This window comes from Tetrahymena thermophila, assembly GCF_000189635.1.
Source record: "Tetrahymena thermophila SB210 genomic scaffold scf_8254528, whole genome shotgun sequence".
Lineage (NCBI taxonomy): Eukaryota > Ciliophora > Oligohymenophorea > Hymenostomatida > Tetrahymenidae > Tetrahymena > Tetrahymena thermophila.
The window spans coordinates 1-19,374 of NW_002476302.1; the positions used below are offsets into that span (position 1 = coordinate 1).

The 19,374-nt window shown below is 24.2% G+C and overlaps 6 protein-coding genes across 6 annotated transcripts; 3 read left to right on the forward strand and 3 right to left on the reverse strand. All coding sequences in view use genetic code 6, as the record gives it.

Moving 5' to 3' along the window:
- Positions 1 to 493: 493 nt before the first annotated feature.
- Positions 494 to 1,756, forward strand: TTHERM_00636850 (hypothetical protein; the record flags this gene model as incomplete). The annotated part of the gene is made up of 1 exon (XM_001032346.1): positions 494 to 1,756. One exon carries the CDS (start codon positions 494 to 496, stop codon positions 1,754 to 1,756), a length of 1,263 nt encoding a protein of 420 aa, XP_001032346.1.
- A 273-nt stretch (positions 1,757 to 2,029) lies between these two features.
- Positions 2,030 to 4,503, reverse strand: TTHERM_00636860 (N2,N2-dimethylguanosine tRNA methyltransferase; the record flags this gene model as incomplete). The annotated part of the gene is made up of 10 exons (XM_001032347.2): positions 2,030 to 2,120; positions 2,186 to 2,290; positions 2,347 to 2,435; positions 2,520 to 2,726; positions 2,780 to 2,916; positions 2,983 to 3,298; positions 3,360 to 3,622; positions 3,710 to 3,895; positions 3,970 to 4,033; positions 4,156 to 4,503. The coding sequence occupies 10 exons, from the start codon at positions 4,501 to 4,503 to the stop codon at positions 2,030 to 2,032; spliced, it is 1,806 nt and encodes a 601-aa protein (XP_001032347.2).
- Positions 4,504 to 4,980: 477 nt separating this feature from the next.
- On the reverse strand, positions 4,981 to 5,979 carry TTHERM_00636870 (hypothetical protein; the record flags this gene model as incomplete). The annotated part of the gene is made up of 4 exons (XM_001032348.3): positions 4,981 to 5,114; positions 5,180 to 5,329; positions 5,447 to 5,621; positions 5,692 to 5,979. The coding sequence occupies 4 exons, from the start codon at positions 5,977 to 5,979 to the stop codon at positions 4,981 to 4,983; spliced, it is 747 nt and encodes a 248-aa protein (XP_001032348.2).
- A 335-nt stretch (positions 5,980 to 6,314) lies between these two features.
- Positions 6,315 to 7,285, reverse strand: TTHERM_00636872 (transmembrane protein, putative; the record flags this gene model as incomplete). Its single annotated transcript, XM_001471449.2, has 2 exons — positions 6,315 to 6,502; positions 6,826 to 7,285. The coding sequence occupies 2 exons, from the start codon at positions 7,283 to 7,285 to the stop codon at positions 6,315 to 6,317; spliced, it is 648 nt and encodes a 215-aa protein (XP_001471499.2).
- Positions 7,286 to 7,985: 700 nt separating this feature from the next.
- Positions 7,986 to 16,644, forward strand: TTHERM_00636880 (transmembrane protein, putative). The gene is made up of 11 exons (XM_001032349.2): positions 7,986 to 8,300; positions 9,355 to 10,770; positions 10,910 to 10,998; positions 11,129 to 11,331; positions 11,376 to 11,773; positions 11,837 to 12,076; positions 12,506 to 12,817; positions 12,876 to 14,298; positions 14,353 to 15,242; positions 15,346 to 15,599; positions 15,659 to 16,644. Exons 1-11 carry the CDS (start codon positions 8,123 to 8,125, stop codon positions 16,475 to 16,477), a joined length of 6,222 nt encoding a protein of 2,073 aa, XP_001032349.2. The 5' UTR covers positions 7,986 to 8,122; the 3' UTR covers positions 16,478 to 16,644.
- Positions 16,645 to 17,210: 566 nt separating this feature from the next.
- Positions 17,211 to 19,057, forward strand: TTHERM_00636890 (transmembrane protein, putative; the record flags this gene model as incomplete). Its single annotated transcript, XM_001032350.3, has 9 exons — positions 17,211 to 17,418; positions 17,475 to 17,626; positions 17,683 to 17,841; positions 17,896 to 18,018; positions 18,090 to 18,170; positions 18,233 to 18,343; positions 18,400 to 18,505; positions 18,562 to 18,847; positions 18,901 to 19,057. The coding sequence occupies 9 exons, from the start codon at positions 17,211 to 17,213 to the stop codon at positions 19,055 to 19,057; spliced, it is 1,383 nt and encodes a 460-aa protein (XP_001032350.2).
- Positions 19,058 to 19,374: the final 317 nt, after the last annotated feature.

A 19,374-nucleotide genomic window follows, 5' to 3' on the forward strand; every position in this document is an offset into this window, starting at 1 on the left:
AACCCCAACCCCAACCCCAACCCCAACCCCAACCCCAACCCCAACCCCAACCCCAACCCCAACCCCAACCCCAACCCCAACCCCAACCCCAACCCCAACCCCAACCCCAACCCCAACCCCAACCCCAACCCCAACCCCAACCCCAACCCCAACCCCAACCCCAACCCCAACCCCAACCCCAACCCCAACCCCAACCCCAACCCCAACCCCAACCCCAACCCCAACCCCAACCCCAACCCCAACCCCAACCCCAACCCCAACCCCAACCCCAACCCCAACCCCAACCCCAACCCCAACCCCAACCCCAACCCCTTATTATTTTTATTATTAAATTTTTTAGAGAATTATTTATGAAGAGCTAAGTTTTTTAAAAAATTTGTTTGTTGATCGGTATTTAATAGATAATAAATAAATTTTGACTTAAAATTTTTTTAAATATATAAATAAATAAAATAAGTGATAATAAATAAAATCGTTCAAATTAAAGCGCAAAATGTCAAAAAATTATAGAATTTCAACTAATTAAGTTCAAGTTAGGCATGACTTGCATAAAAAAATTATTAAGTATTTAGCACCTCTTCCAGACTAAAGAGCGTTCATTATATATACTAGTCAAGAGTAAAATGAAGATGATACATACATAATTTGCAATTTGCTTAATGGCCAAATAAAATATGGCCCTTTGTTTTCAAAAGCAGAAAAAATAGAAAACATTAATGATGATTTGATAGTATTTGTAGACTCAAAGAAGCAAAAACTATAAGTCTTTAGCATAAATAAATAGGATTTCATTAAATTTAATGACGTTGCCGTTCCATCCTTAGATGCACTCCCTTAAAATTAAAGAACTTAAGAACAAATTGGGGATGCTATTACTGATCTTACTATTATTCGCTTTTCTGAGTCTAAGTCTATCGTAGTAATAGAAAAGAAATAAGCAACAAATTAAAATTAGGTTGAATTCATAATGTCTGCATATTGCTTTGATGAAGATTTCTTAGAATCTAAAAATGGTATATGTTAAGTAACTAATCCAATTAAATTTAGCTAGTAAAATCTTTAAAAAGTTTATGGTTAGTTAAATAACACTGATACTGTGATAATATCATCTTAATAATTCTAAGAAGGCACTTAATCAAAGTTTTTGATGTGGAATTTCAAAGACAAAGTTTTATCAAATCAATTACAACACATATCACTTAATTCAACCCTAGAAGGTACTATAATAAATATAACTCCTTGGTAAAAACCAAGTGAAATAGCATTTTGGTTAAATGGAAAGCCTGGAAAACCTTAAATAATAGTATACGATTATATTTCAAAAACTGACTATGAATATACTCTTAAAGTGTATACTAATTTATTTTTGTTAGTGAATGTTTACGAAGTTAATTTTGAAAAAGAAAGAATTATATTGAACATAATTCCTGAAACACAAAATTCATGTATTGATATTATAAATCCTATCAAAAATAGAATTACTTACACATAAGACATTGATAATACACAGGATACAATATAGTTTTCATCAGATTGTCGCTATTTTATAACAAATGAAAATAATTATGATGTGATGGGTGAAGATTGCAGTGATTCTAGAGAAAGTCTTTTGACAATCCATTCGGTTATAGGAATAAAAACATCTCTCATGAACTTTTTGCTAATGAAAAATATTGTTAACATTTACGGAGAAGAAGCTTCCAAATCCATCATTGATTTACTTACAGATGAAGATAATGAAACAAGTAATAAATGAATGAGATGAAAACAAAAACAATTATATTTATCACTAAAGAAAGGGAAATTAATTGTCTAAGTGACCATAATAATATTATAATATGTAGATGATTTAATAATATCAGTATTGAATTTAAGTTAAAATTAAAATGATATCATATATATACATATTTTAGGTTAATAATGAATTTTAACATATTTATTACTTACTCTACACTTTTATACTTATTTATTAACAGATTCACAATATTTTTTATTCATTTTTTAAATAAGTTAATTGCTTTATTTTTAATCAATCTGTTTTGTTTTTCTTTTTTAATTCATCTCCATTATCCTAATGTTCTTATTAGATTTCTTCATTTTATCCTTCTTCAACTAGAAGTCTTTTTAATAGAACAATTCATAGTAAAATTAGTTAAAGCTCTTATAAGAAAGATATAAAAATTACTTTTGAGCAGGTCTCTTTCCTGGTCCCCAATTTTTCTCTGGATTAGGAAGCCATCTTGGTAGTTTATTTTCAACATTAATATCTAAATCGAAGTTGGGCTAGCATCTATTTTTTTTAATTATAAATAGTATTTTAATTATATGTAAAATTTAAGCAAATACATGTTTGGTTTAGAGACTATAGCATAATTAGAGCTTTCCTTATCAAATGCCCTGAAGAATTCTTCATCATTTGGCTATAGGGTTCTTTTCTGTTTTATAATATTTAATTAATTTTTTAGCTTTCTAAAACTTATAAATAAAATAAATGAATGAGTAAAAAAATATATTTTTACCCAGTTTCTGATAACATCAAAAACTATTTCAGAAGGAGCATTTGTTTTGTATATAGCAGGATTTAAGTATGTTTATTCAATAGAATAATTTAAACTTTTAATTGCTGAAAAAATTTTCTTTTTGCTTGGAACTGTAGTTTTCATCATCTTGGATAAGTGTTCAAAGTTAAATCCTAAAGGAATATTATCAACACCAGCTTTTTACTCCTATAAAATTATTAATAAAAATTATATAAATTGCAAAATTATTTAGTTTTTACAAGCTAAATTGAGTGCAACATTCCTTCAATTTTCTTTTTAGTAGCCAAAGGTAAATCGAATTTATCTGAATTAAGATAATCAATAGTTTTTTAGATGAATTCCTAATCATTCAATTTGTCTGTCCAAATAGGTCCGTCTTTATAATTAATATAAATAATTTAATTCTTTTTATATTTTAATAAATACAAAGCTAAATATTTACTGATGGTAAAGCTTTCTCCACATTAATTGCAAATATTGCTAGGAAGATTCAATTTTTAAGGAACGTGCTTTTGGGCATCACTTTGCTTAGCCTTAGATTACTTACCAAATGTTTGGAAGTATTAATTCTAACAGTTATCACAATGAAAAACATTACCAGTACGTACTAAAGATCTTCCACATTCAAGTTTACCAGGCTTGATTATAAGAAAGACTCTAACATAAAATTCACTCATGTAACAAAGTAAAGGTGTAATAAACTTTCCATATCTATTGGCGATGTTATTAGCTGTATATAAAATAATTCTAACTGCATTCTATATTAATTAATAATACATTTATTTAACTCAAAATTTCCTTAAAATATCTAAAAGTTACTTCTTCATAGGCAGCGATTTTAGCTCTTGATGATCCATATAAATAGTAGCACTTTTAGGTATCTGGTCCACAGAGGATTCTAGAATCAGTAGAAGTAATGCATAGTAATGTTTCTCCAACAGCGCCTTAAATGGCACAGTCAAGGAATGGAGCACAAGTTCCATATGGATCTAAATCAATTACATCAAAACGAGCATTTCTATCTCCAGATGAGCTCCTGAACTTTTATTCATACATTAACTAAACGGCATCCTTTAAAGTCACTTAAATATAATTTATAAAATAAGAATTTATCTACCTCAATTTTATTTAATATTATGAGTTAAAAAATATGTAAAAGATGTTTTTACTTTCAATTTTGCTAAGATCTAAATTGTTCAATATGAAATTATCCATCATTAACTTATGGGATGCTTCGGAAATATCATTTGCATAGACTTTCTTAATATCTTTAAGTTCTTTGCTAAATCTAATTGCTCTAAGACCACTAGCAGAAAGAGCATCTAAAATAGTTATTCCATCAAATTTTTCCTTTCCTAAATTTAATTTAAAATATTTTTATCTTAATATTTTAAGAATCTTTAATTCAATAATTCCAAAATTTAATTACTAGTTTCCTTTAAGTATTCCTTGAACATATGAATAACCAAAACAGTTAAGTCTCTATTGAAAACCTAATGATCATAATTAAAAATGTCTTTAGTAAGATGATAAAAAATTTATAAACAGCTAATAAAAATAAGCAAATTAGCTCAGCTCATTTTGAATTTAATGCTGCTGTGTTAATGTTATTAACTTAAACTGGGTTGTAGAACACTTCTGATAACAACTTTTTACCATCTTCTGAATTTTCAATGTAAGACTTTTAGATCTTAGCATATCCCTCCTAAATAAAGGTATTATCTACTGGTTAATTGGTAATTTACTACTAAATATTCTATTTAGATTCTTCTTGAATTATCTATTAAGGAACCTCCTCAACTTACATTTGGTTTGTAACTTCGCTATCCATTTTTCTAAAATATTTTGTAAAATCGAAAATAAAAGTTCTCCTTTTTGCTTGAATATTAGTTTGATTATGAAGTACTGTTTATTTATTTTTGTTTAATTAGTTTCCAATTATGCTAAAGATTTTTTTTAACATTCCTATATTCAAATAAAATTAATATCTTATAATTCTTTTTATTTTTCAGATTATAAAAAGTAGCTACTTTAATTGAACTTATTAAATCTATACGATGCTTTGTATATAAAAGTGTGTATGCATGCATATGGAATATATTAATAAATTAAGCACCAGTCATTCAGTCATCAATCAATTACATTTTAATATCTATTTTATCAAATTCTGTCTAAACAGTCTATCTAATTATTATTAATAGATGCTATAATTATTGAGAGAACAATTTCGCTAACAAAATAAAATAAAAAAATAATTTATTTAGATTTTAATCATGTTTTCTCAAAAAAATTTGTAATTGAACTATTCAATAAATAAATGATAAATATTTTACTGAAATGGAATTATTTTATTGATTTGTTAATTTATATATTTTACAAAACATTTACAAATAGTTTAAAATATATTTCCAAATTTATTTTTAAATATAAAATATTTATCTCATTTTCCTTTTTTTCCCTTTTTCTTATCATCTTTTTTAACTATTAAAGGTTCATCAATAGCACCCTCATCTTCTTCAACAGATCTTACACAAAAACCTTCAATTTCAAGAACTTAAACTTGCTCTTCTTCATCTATTGTTTAGTTATAAAGTTATTAAATATATTGCTATTTTTAATGTAATCTAATGTTAAAGTACTTTGTTGAGCAGGTAAGTAATAACCAACGACATAAGTATTTTTATCTGTCAAGAAAGTATTAGCTATTGTATCAGCTTTTGTCTTTACAAATTTTCTTTCTCCTTGCTTATCAAATAGCTCAACAATTAAGTTTTCATTTTTCTCAATATCTATTTATAAACAAACAAACAAACAAAATCAGATTTAAAACCATAACTTATAAAAATTTCAATAAAAAACAATTTAAATATTTATGAAAAATATTAAGCTATTTATTTAATATTTACCTGCTATTTTTTGTTTTGCTGCTTTTAATTTTTCAAGCTTTTCATCATATTTAACAATACTTTCTTTAGATTTTTCAATATCTTTTGTTAATTCAAATTTTTCAGCTTCTAAAGGGTTTGAGGGAACAACTTCTTTTCCCTTTTTACCTGGCTTAGGAGCTTCTTTTTTAGGTTCCTTTTTAATATTAAAGATAAAATAAAGCATAAAAAATGAATCAAGCTTATAAATTAAATATTAAACATACTTGTTTAGCAGCTGCTTTCTTCTTGTCTCCTGTAGTTTATGTTTCTGTAGCTAATTTTTCTTCTTCTTCTTTTAAAAGCTTGTCAAGTTCTATAATTCTTGCCTCATGTCTACTAATTTTTTTAGCTAATGCAACTTTTTCTTTATTATGTTAATCTTCTTTTGCTTTTAGATTGTTATTTATTTCCTTTAAACATGTTAACCATATTGTATCTATTAAGGTAGCAGTAAGGCAGTCTATACAAAATATTTTACTTTGTTTATATCCAAAAAGTACTAATATTAACATTCTCTAAACTCCTACTAAACTATTTACTTATATTATATTTTCAAAAACTATTTATAATTAATTATACAAAAGTAAAAATAATAATAAATTTTTGAATAAAGTTACTTAAATTAAATAAAAAAAGATACATCACAAATAATTAATTCGATTTAATATATTTTTTTATAAAAAAGTAGTTTTAATCAGTTTTAAATAATATTTTAATGTTAAATTTTGAGAAAATATTTCCTTTTTCAAAATTAATCATCAATTACATACAAAATAAAACATTTCTTTAGTCAAATTAAATTAAACATAAGTAATTAAGTAGTAGTTTTAATTATAATATTATTAACTCATGGGCCGAATATGTCACAGAATATAAGTTTAAAGATAGACTTATCACTATCTAAGGGTTCGTAAATATAAGCTTGTTCATGAATAAGCTTCTTAAAGCATGGACAAATGAAATGGAAGAAAACCCAACATCCTCCAGTAGCATAATTTAAAATTTATGAGTCATCATACATTTTCCCTACTTCACCTTTAAGAGAATAATAAATTGAAAATAATTAATTTTTTAAGACATTAAATGTTTTTATCACAAAATGTTGTTTTATTTGATATGAATAAAAAACAAATCTTTTAAAATAAATTCGATGATGAATACATAAATATAGTTCAAATTAATATTCTAATTGAAATTTTTATTTTTTAAAATAAATCATTTATTTTATTTGAAAAATTTTTCATTATTTCAATAAAACAATTTTTATCTTTTTAATGCTGCTTAAATTTGTGTATAAAATTGCATCTGTCAAAAAAAATATGACACTTTTTAAAGATATTAAATGATTATTTATTTACCTTATGGATGATCTAAAGAATAATGCACTGCCTTTGTGCAATCAGATGTACCAAATATAAAAATAAATTGAATTATAATAACTAAAGCTATGACCCAGTGTAAAAAATTTATCAATAGCTTCAAATTTCTAACATAAAGACCGCATGTTCCCAAGCAGCAACCCAATTTTCTAAATCTATCTGGATCCATAGCTTCGAATTTTCTAATGCAGAGCAACCCCATTAAAGTTAGAAAGATTATTATGCAATATAAAATAGTGATTACTATTGGGATTACTGCTAATTAAATGCTACTTGTTTTAGTAGTTGTCGTACTTGTTCCTCCAGACGTAGAAGGATCAGATATTTATTAGATTTAGCATTTATCAGCAGAGTATGTACTATAAAAAATAGCGTTATATATTGCTATGCAAGCAAAAAATAGGCACATAACAAGATAGTAGGTTACTACTGAAGCCATTTAAAATTTTAATGCTAACTACTAAGAAAAATTATAAATTTATTTTAAAAATCTGCTCTGCTCTGTTATAGTTTATAGCTTACTTTAATTGCTTAAAAACTTAAAAATATCTAAAATTTGTTAATTATTTATGTATTTTTTTTATATTTAAAAATTTTTATCAAAAAGGATTTCTAAAAATTAATTTTGAGAAGAATTGTAAAAACGAAAAAAAAAAAAAAGCAAAGGGTTAAAAAGCTTATTTATATTTTATTAAATCATATTTTTTTTGTGTTATAAATAATGAAAGATATTACAAAACTATTTATTACTGATTGAAATAAAAAGTAAATTATTTTTGTGATTGTAAATTTTTTTTAATAATTGATTATAGTATAATCTTACTTAAGATTCGTCTATGCTCATATTAAAATGAAAATTCTTTTCTAAAAATTTTAAGCTGCAATTTAAAGCTTGCAAACAAAATAGAGTAGTAAATTAAATTTAAAAATAACTAAGTATTCATAACACAACAAACATAGATTTAATTTCAAAGTATTTTAAGCCAGTAAAGTTGTAAAGTGAGTTTACTTAATTAACTGTAGCAAAACTACAAGCAAAACTATGAAAAAATAGTGAATTTGATAGACTAAAAAATAGATAATTCAAATATTTATAAAATACTACAAATATAATTTTTGTTTTATTATGAATGAATGTTTGAAAATTAATTATATTTAATATCAATTTTTAGTATTTCAATATAATTTAATTTTTCGAACTAATTAAAAAAGTAAAAAATACGCAAATAAATAGTGCATATAGGTTTCTTATTAAAAATAGCACAGTTTTTTGCAAATGAGAGCTCTAACTAAATAAAAATCAACCAAAAGTTTTGACAAATCAAAAACTAAAAATCTTAAAAATAAAAAGGATGAAAAGAAGCAACTTGAAAGATAATAGCTAAAATAGGAAATAAAAGAAAGGGAACAGCATCTTAAACATGCGTTGGCAAACTTTATGAACTAAGAGCAAGGTATCTATCAATCAATCAATTAATTACACTAATTTTAAAATAGGATATGCTAAATTTCGCAATTTAAATTCTAAATATACCTTTGAAATATATAAAATATTTTAATAAATAAAGCTTTAATAATTTTTATTTAAGATAAAAATGCTAATATTTTTTAAAGTTATTACAAGATAGTAGTTTTTATTTTAAAGATTTACTTCATTCTGCTAATTAATATTAATTAATCATTAGAATAATAAGAATTAATTGGCTATAAGTTGCTAATAAGTAAATTTGATAATATTTGTGTTCGATGCAATTAGATAGAGGAATAGCTTAATTTTAATGATTGATTTTTAATAATTAAAAATTAACGAATAATTCAAAATTTAATTTTACTTCTATATTTTACTAAATTCTACTAAATAAAAATTTAAAATTAAAATATTTTACTCATAATTTTATGGTTATTTTTATCGATCTAATAAAATGAAGGTTGAATTAGCGGCTAAAATATCAAATATGGTATTAAATTTCTATATTCAATTTTTAAAAATATAACATTAGTAGAAATTTGTTTCTCAAATTTTTAATAGAATGAACTTACTTTTGGATTAATTTAAATTAAAATTTGAAATATTTCGCAAAAAAGTATACTAGTATATATATACCCAAAAGAACAGGCAACTTTTTTAACTAAATTACTCTTATCAAAATTAATTTAATGAAAACTATAAGCCTTAATATAGAGACAAATTTTGTACAAAAGATATAGTTTTTGTTAGCTATCAAGTAACTAACCAAAAACCACCACCACTAATTTAAAGCTTTATTGTGGAGAACTGTATTTATGAACTCAAAAAATAACATTTATTTTAATATCCTTATGCTAATTAGAACTACAAATTAAAGAAAATTTTCATATTGATAGATAAATAAATAAATAAACAAACAAACAAATAGAAGTTTAGTAGTTAGTTGGTTTAAGAGCTAATTAATTAATTAGTGAACTAATACTACCTTAAAAATTTTAATAAAAAGCAAATAATTTATTTTTACTTCTTAAAATTCATAGAAGAAGAAAGGTTAAAGCTAGAAAAGTAGTAAGAACGAGAGAAAGAGCACAAAGAAGAAGAAAAATAAACGCGATATATCTTGAAGAACGTTAAATTGGTTTAAACAAAAAACTATACTACTGCTCTTTCTCTTTCTGCAGTAGAGAAGTTTGACCTTACATAAAAGCTTGCGAATTTATGGAATTTTATAAGCTATTGTGAAAGAGAAATTACAAGGCCTAAGATATTAAATATAATTTTTATATGCGTATACTTCTTTTAGCTTTTTAGTATCAGCGTTAGCTCTATTTCCCCAACTGTTAGTGAAATTTCTTTAAATACTATTTACTATATTGCTAGATCATCAAGAGTTATTCCATTATTAGCTACTCTTAACTATGCAGATATTGTTGGCCTTATTGTTATTTTAGTTATTTGTATAATAGATTCTATATTTTTTTATTGCGCTTGGGACCTCTCCAATAGTTCCACCAAGGAAGAAGAAAACAATTTTAAGCTCAAAAAAGGAAAGGCGTAGTTTGTTTTATATTATTTACAGCTTTATAGATGGTTTCTTATTGTTCCAAAAATTGATATCGCTTTAGGTGGATTTTTTTGTGGAGTACTGAACGATAGCAGCAAATCAGCAAATGTAGAACGGTGTAGTGATATGTTATCTTTCTCTAAATACTAAATAGTGATTGCATTTTTTAGTTTTCTTTAGATAATCTCAATTGTTATATCTACCTATTTATTCGTTATTGTATATAATACTGCTAGTTTTATGCCTGCTAATCCAATCAAATCTCGTTATTCAAACAAAAAGTTCATAGAAATATTTTTAGTGTTTATATTCATCCTATTCAGTTATCCCTAAGTAATTTCATAAAAAGTATTATTGCTTATTATGCAACACATTATCGGCGTGTACTATCAGCTTGAATATTTTATATAATTTCCTCTCCTTACTAGAGAATACACTACTATATACGCAAATATTATAAATACTTATGCTTTTGCTTGTGTTTTATAAACCATCCGCTATTCAGTCAGCAGTTTTTTAGATAAAAACTTTCTAATTTATCTCACAATTGTGAGTACATTCTTAATGGCCCTCTAGTAAAGTTATATGACATAGCAGCTCAGTCGCATTAGGGCATTTGATTTAAAAGATTAATTAAAGTATCCAAATTTGGCTTGTTTGTATTTTGAGGAGCTTTTGTTTCTGTCTAAAAATTCATTAAGAGAGAAGCGAATGTATTTAATTGTTCTAGGAATGCTTGAATTTCATCAATAAAAATGCAGGGATCAAAAGTGTCCTTGTTAAGTTGTAGAAAAGTTTGAAGATTATGGGTATGACATACCCCTTAACGAAGCAAAACTTCTAAATACTCCAATAGGCTTGTATTTGTATAATCTTTCCAAAGATCATGGCTGTATAATTATTAAATTGTTATAAATATTATTCTCATTTATTTATCAGAAAAGAGTTAAATTTGAATTTAAATTATACATAAAAATAAACACTTTTTTAAAGTTTTGTATTTATTATTAATATTATTTATTATGAAATAGAATTCGTTATTTGGGTCATGAAATTTGTTGATTATCACATTAGAGATCTAATACATCAGCTTGAAAAAACACACATAGAAAACAACCAAGTATAAATAAAATCATCATTAATTGTTATGAATTTGTTAATTTTGTTTATCAATTTAATTAAAAAAGCCAAATTACACAATTTATTTTATTTTTTGATAGAATAAAATTTAATTAATTACAAATAAATAGATTTATCAAGATGTGTCAATGAGATTTTGGTTTTTTTGCATTAGAACATAAAAAAATGTCATCAAAGCACTTTTTTCACTAAAGGCAAACAGCAAAAAATTTGTAAATAAATCAAGATTTTTCCAAATAATAGAACTGGCTACTGGAAGAATAATAGAAAATTCAATTAAAACAAAAGATAAATCAATGAAATATTCATACAGGTAGTTTATATTTAAAAAAAAAAATAGCTTACCTTTTTGTTTAGATAAAAAGATGCTGAGAAGGCAAGACAATTTGAACTTTTTGAAAACATGGTGGCAAGTGAGGCAATTAAAAAGAATCTTAAAAAATTTTTATAAGAAACACTCAATTAAAAATAAGATATGATGCAGAAACTAATTGATGGATATGAAAGCTTTGATGATTTATTTAAATCTGCCTTAGATTTACTAAAGAATATAGAAAAATTAGAAAATTTATTAAGAAATGAAATTTCATATAGAAAAGATAACATAGAATATCTACGTTTATTATCCATATTAAAAATAAGGCTTTTGAATGATCCTATTTCATGTAAAGAGCTAGATAAGAAAATTATTGAGATTAATGACAGAGATAAGTTTTAGGATGAAAACACTGTTAATTCTTTGAATATTTTAAAGGGTAAATAAATATTAAATATTTTAGAAATTAAGCTAAATTATATTATATTTTATTTTATAAAAGGTAATGTCGTTTCTATGATTAGCGGATTCAGCACAGCTATAGCTTCAATATTAGCTTTTTCAGAAAGTTCTCCAAGTTTTTTTGGATATAAAAAAAGTGAATTTGAAACATTATCTTCATTAAATGATTTGATCCCTGAGTGTATAGCAGTGTGGCATGATAATTATATGATTAGATTAGTAGAAACAGGTGTTTCAAAAATTATCAGAAGATATAGAGTAGCTATAGCCAAAAATAAAGGTAAATTTTAATTATTTTCTAAAACAAATCAAATGAATTCCTTTTCTAAAAAAGATAAAATTTCTAAAAAAAGTTAATTTACTAAAATTATTATAAAAATGATTATTTTTTTAAATAATATGATGTAAAAAGAATATAAATATTTTTTTTATTTAAAATGAATGATAAATATTTTTTTAATTATTCAAATATTTTTTAAAAATTAAATGATAAATTAAAAATAAATTCTTTTAATTTGGTTTCATTAAGAAATTAAATGAAGAAATTAGATTTAGAAATATTGCCTTATATATTTGTTTTTATGAAATATTTTAAAGAACAAAATAAAATAAATTAATCATGAGGTGTTTCTTCATCATTAAAATTTTATCTTTTATTTTATAAATAATATTCATACTGTATTCTAATATTAATATTTTTCTAAAATAGAGGGATTTATGTTTCCAATTAATATTTATGTAAACTATTTCTGGCATATAAATTATGACTTTTGCTTCTCTGCTTTGATGCTTAAACTGAAGACTAACAGCCAGTTTGTATTAGTGGATCCTAAGGGAATTATTAAAGATATGAGTGCAAACTTTTATAAGTTCTTCTCAGAGCTTTATCCTAGATAAATTGATATAAATGTACTTACTGGTTCAAATATAAGTCTAATAATACCAAAATTATAAGAAGTATTTGATTCCTATGAAACTAGTTAATCCTAAAATGCTAAATTCGAAGTTAATTTACCTAGAAGTAATTAATTTATTTCAAAATAAAAAATATTTCTTTTAATATTACTTATAAAAATTAGAATTAAACCAATTTCTGAAAGATTATAAATCTCTTTAAAAGAATAATTAAGCTTTTAATAATCCTACATAAGTATAATCTAATAGTAATAGAGAATCTGAAAATGAGAATTCCAAAGTTTCGATTACTGAATTCATTACTCAGTCGTCTAAAAACTATGGAATGCATTATTTGACTTTTGAAGCAATTTGTTCGATAAAATAAGAAAATATTCCATTTTATAATGGAGGAGCGCTTATACTTTATTTAATTGAAATACAAAGTTACACTCCTATTAATCCTTATGCAAGCACAGCTTCTTAACCAATGTCGAGTAAACCAAATTTAATGAACTAATAAACCTTAGGAGATTCTATGTCTTCAACTTAGTAGATATAGATTAGAGGATAAAAAGATAAAAATGGGAAAAAAATAGACAATGATAAAAAGAATGATATAAAATTTGAACTTGATGGATCAAACTTAAATGATGACTATATATTTTCAAATATCGGTGCTGGAGGATCTGCAACACCTTTTCAGTTTTAAAATGACGGCAGGGTATTAGAAGCTCCGTTTATAGGAGTTAGAAAATACGATTAGGAAATGTAGGTACAAGACATGGATTAGGATTTGAATAATTTAGATATTATGAAAATTAATAAAATACAATAAATAAACCACACTCACTTTTTGACTACTTCTTAAGATGATCTTTAAGATTTTTCTCCAGCTAATTATTCAATTCCTCAGATGAAATCAAACACAATCTAACTAACTGAAAACAACGAAGAATAAGCAAAAAGCAATTAAAATGGTTAGCATTTAACTATTCATTAAACTATTGAAAAAGATACGAAAACAAGTAGCAGTAGTGATCCTATTGCAGGGATTAATACTCCTTACAATTAATTATTATAAACTGGAAGTATGGATTAATTATAAGGAAATTCATTCTTAATTTATACATAAAATAATTTTGATTTGCTTAATGATACTCAACTGCATTTAAACTAAACACTTGAAACAAATTTAATGACTCCCAAAAATAATTAAATACCTCAAGCAAGTGAAATAAATGTGACTCAATCATACAATCAAAATATATCTATTCCTTCAGACTCTAAATAAAACAAAGAAAGTAAAAAAATTAATTCCTAAAATTTGCCTGCTAACTCAACTGACAAATACAAAGGAGCTACAGTTAACTTTAATTATAATGGCATTAAAAAAGAAGGCTAGATAAATTAAATTCCTGAAGAAATTCTACCATTTGAGGGCACTTCTCACCATACTGAGGAGCTTTCTTAAAGATTTAAGGAGCTTTCAAAAAAGAGTGGAACAATTATAACTTTCACAAATTAACTAACAAAATCTGACGGAGAGAAAGAGGATGACTTAAATGTATCATCTTCTGAAGAGGAAAATGTAAATAAAAAAGGATGGTAATAACTTTCAAAATTTATTCAATATATAACAATAATTTATTTTTAATTAAGGGAAGACGACATCCACTAGTAAAACAGTATTTCTTCTAAAGGAAACAGAAGCACATACAATATAGTAAAACAAATTCATGCAATGGCAAATGAAAAGAGAATGCCTGGGTTTTTGATGGCACTGTACTGTTCTTATACTACACAATGGGCGCTATTTATTTTGCTTAGCTTGATAACTTTCATAAATATTTACAATTAATTACAAAATTATAAAGTTGTAATTAATGATCTTTAGTTTAGTTCTTCTTTTATGATTCCACTTTCCTTTATTTCTCTAAGTGGAAACTATATAGGTCTCTCCAATTCTAATATTATAACAACTTCTAACTCCAATAATTAAAATTTCTTTTTCTCTAATCTTAATTAATCATTCAATATTACAAAGCAGCAAATGAACAACTTAACTTTCGATGAACTCATTTATAGTTACCAAAACTTTTTATTGGAATAGCAGATTTAACTAAAATTAATAACATCTAATATATAGTTTTAGAATAATATTATCATGTACGAAACTCTCTCAAGCATTGTTGAAATGTCTTTCGAGTTCATTTAAAATTAAAATGCAATATTTGAAAATTCTACTCTCCTTTACACCATATAATAAAATTATGATAATTTGAACAGCCAGTTTGATAATTTGGACAAACTCTATGCTGAGGAATTAGAAAATGTAAGATCAAACTTAGAAAGTATAAATTTATAAATTTTAATAATTTCTATCCTTATGCTTGTAATATTCTCAGCTTTGATTGTGCCACCATTTAAAAAGTACAGAGATCAAGTACTTAGAATCCTAAAAACTATTTCAAGAATAACAGAAGAAGAGGCTATAAATGAAATCCTACATATCAAACAAGCTAGTAAGCTTTTAGATAGTGAAAACGAAGGTATAAAAAAAAATCTTTTTATCTTAAAACTTATATTTTTATTAATACAAGAAAACACATGAAAGTTAATTTAATCAAAAATTTATTTAAATAAATAAAACAGAATATTTGATTACTAGATTCGGAGAACTTTAGTAGAAAGAAGACGAGTAAGATGAAATGGCTAGGTAGCTAGAAAGTAAGCACATCTCTACTACTAACATAAAGAGCATGAGGAAGAGTTAATAGAAAAAAGAAAAACCTAAAACTTATTCTAGCGTTTACCTTAACGATAGAGTAAAAAGCAACAAACTCAGCTTTTGGCTTGTATTTATCATAATTTTTGTTTTGTTTATGTGCTCTTGCGTATTTTTATCGGTAAATTTAAATTTTAAATTAAGTTATGTAGGAATTAATCATCCTTAATTAAAATTTAGGTATATTTTGTATTGAGAAATTTCCTTGATACTTTTAGTAAGCCTATTTAAGACTAACTCGGTTTCTCAAGATCCATTCGATATTATGGGTCAATGTCTTTCTCGAAGAACATGAATCTAATTTCATAATCTATCTAACAATACAAAACATTGAACTAAAACTATAATAACTTTTATGCTATGGATTAAAATATATTGAATAAGATGCAGGATGATGGCGTTTCAATAGCTAGTTCTTTTTTGCTAGGAGAATTCTTATAAATGGGAATAAACAGCTCATAAACTAATGAATTGAAAAATTTCCTTTAGTCAATTAACAATGGTAATACATGCTAGTTGTTTTCAAGCATTTTAAATCCAGTAGAGATGAATGTCTGTCTAACAGCATCTAATGGATTAATAAATATCGGTTTAAAAAATGCTATCACTTAGTCTATCAATTAAGTTAGCGATTTCACAAACTGGAGCAATAAGATTAGTTACTAATATCTCATGACTCAAACTTATGTGCAAGAAATCTAAGTACAAGAGTTAGTAATGAAGATGTTCATAAACATCATGGAGAGAATAGGCAAAGACAATTGTAAAATAATAGATAATTATGCGTATACTATCTTGCTCATTTATTTACTAGGAGGCATCTTAATTACAATTTTATTTTTAGCAATCTCTGTTTATAGTTTATTAAATACTTTAAAAAATTTCACTTATCTCAGAATGGCCATCTATTTAATACCCTTTAAAAGGCTCTCTGAAGACAGCAATACACGTTTCCTTTTAAAAAAATTCATGGAGTTTCAGTCTAATTGTCTTTGTTGAAAAATATCAAAAAAAATTTACCTTAAACTAAATCCTAAGAAAAATCTTACCTTAAATTTAATATTAAAAAATAAAAAAATCAAAATCTTTCACATATGTATGTATATATATATTAAATAAAGCTTATATAATTTATTAATTGTGATTTTTCCCAGATATAATTTAAATTTTTTTCATTGCTTTTTAAGAGTTTTCAGCATTGTTTTTTACTTAAAATATTTTTGTCATTTTTTATAAATGTTTATGAGCATTGGTTTTATATGCGAAGTTTTTGCTAATTAGTAATATTATTTCCTTTAAATTTATTATTAATTAAAATAGATTATGTTTTTTCGCCTGTTTTGAAAAAAGCAAAATTATATTTTAAACTAAATATTAAGATATATATTAAATTTAAGAATTAAAAAGAAATCAATTATTTAATTACACATTTATATGTTAACTTAAGTAATTTATTCATTTGTATTTTTTCCAGAAATAATTTAAATTTTTTTAATTACTTTTTTAGAGTTTTGAGTACTACTTTTATACTTAAGATATTGATTTATCTTCTTTTAAAAATATTTAAGAATAATTTAAATACTATCTTTATGTTAATATCTTTTTAATTAGCCATAATAATTTATATTTTAGACTTAATATTCATTAAAATTCATAAGAAATGAATGCCTGACCAGATAAAAAAGCTTTACTGATTAAGATTATAAATACAAATCTTTTATAGATTATTTGAATGAGATAATTAAACTTTGATAATACTTGTTTATCGATCTATATTTTTGCCTTTTTATAGTTATCAAATAGTTGTTCAAGAATTAATTTATCAAAGTATTAATTTTTATTAAAAAATATTGGTAATTAAACAAAAGAAATGAGAGTAATCAGAAACTTTTTGAAAATAATTTTGCTCGGCATATTCTGTTTTAATAAATTAACATAAGGTAAATAAACACGCCTCGCTTTTTAGAATAATTCAATTACTTTTTTAAACTTAAAGGTGCTTATTTAATACAAGATTTTATAAATTTTGATGAGAAGAATTGTTAGTAGTTTGAAGGATATTAAGGGAAAACTATAGGCTGTACAATGTAAGGATCAATTGGTAAACCTGCTTAAGGACAAGTTTTTCTATTCGTCTTGTACAATCCTGTATATTATTTAACTTTTAGACTCCAATAACAGTATATTATTATTATTTTAAATAGCTTTAATACTCTGTAGTAGATACTAATCTTGTTATAAATTCTTAATGCACAAGATTGAGTTAATGCCCTTATGCTGTAAATGCTCCAAGCTCAGGCAAAAACTTTTATAATTAAAAAAAATCTATTACTTATTAAGTAGAAGGAGGAGATTATGAATATGTATGTTTGATTTTAAATTCTATTATATATTTTTTAATTTCTTTTTATAATAAGATCGTTTATGACAGTCCTTATATGCAAGGAAAGTACTCTTCAGATATCATTAAACTTTCATCAAATAATGAGTTTATAAATATGAAATTTCTATCACTCAGCAACTTCGGATTAACTTTATATGTAATATAATTGTTTGATAAATAGAGTAATTTAAAATATAAATTATTTAATTGTTTATCTTATAAATAAAGATAGCTGATGGAGTAATTAATCTATCTAGAGGTAACTCAGATAATATATTTGTAGAAGGTTATAATCAATAGAAGCTAATTGTAATTTAAAAGATTAATTTGATAATAATTAGACTAATATTTTATAAATAATAAAAATCTAGAGTCCAAAATTCATGTTTGGAGTAAAGTCTGGCAGTTTTGGACTTATGTTTAACAGAGATTTTAATTTCGAAAGTTCACCATCTATTAAAACATATTCGAATGATTAATGGGTACATTCTTTCTGATTTATAATTAAATATTCACTCATATAATCTAAAAAAAATAGAATCTATAAGTTGCAGGAATTCGTTTTGGAGATGATGATGTGATAGCAGCCACTCACTTTTAAACCATTAGTTTGAATACACTTTAAAATATATATGTCCCATACAGTAATTAAATTAATTAAAAAAGATAAAATTAATTAATTTATATTTAAAAACAACAGGTCTTGCTCAATATATCTAAAGCAAATACCCTTAATATTACTCAAATAATGAATATTGGTCAATTAAAAACTGTTTTGCATGTAGCTGTTTAGTTGATTTCCCTGATATTGTTATATATACTTCTGAATATGCAATAACTTTTAAAATGGCAGACTTAACATATATAAGTGGTTTAGCCTGCAACATGTATATTTCAAGCACTAATTTTATATTTGGAATGTAATAATTAATCGATCTAGGAGTCCTTTTCAATCCATTAGAAGGCTCTGTTTAAATGATATACAAGTAAATTTTTTATTTTATGCAAAAAATTAGCTTTATTTTAAAAATATATCTAGCTCTAATACGATGATACATCCATCTATATCTAACCTTTATGTTATAATGACCTTAGCTTCTATTTCATTATTTTTGCTGATTTTAGTTTTATTATACTTTGAAATTAAGTTAATCACTATTAAGGACGAATTTGATTTTTTTAAAAAAATAATGTGAAAGCATTAATAACAAAAAAAATTTTAAATAAATAATTATTAATGTAACAAAGATTAAAAATAAAATATTTCAGGACTATAAAATAATTACTTAACTTAAAAATTAAAGAATGAAGTATTATTATTTTTAAGTTTTACAAAATAAAACTTCTAATTATTTAATAAATAATATTTAATTATGTTTTAAATATTCTAGTAGACTTTATTTATATTTATAAATGTATATCAATCAGACAGAGCTAATATTAAATAATAAATAAAATTAAAATTTACATAAAATTTGTTGATCTAAATAATAATTATTTTTTCAAATCTCTT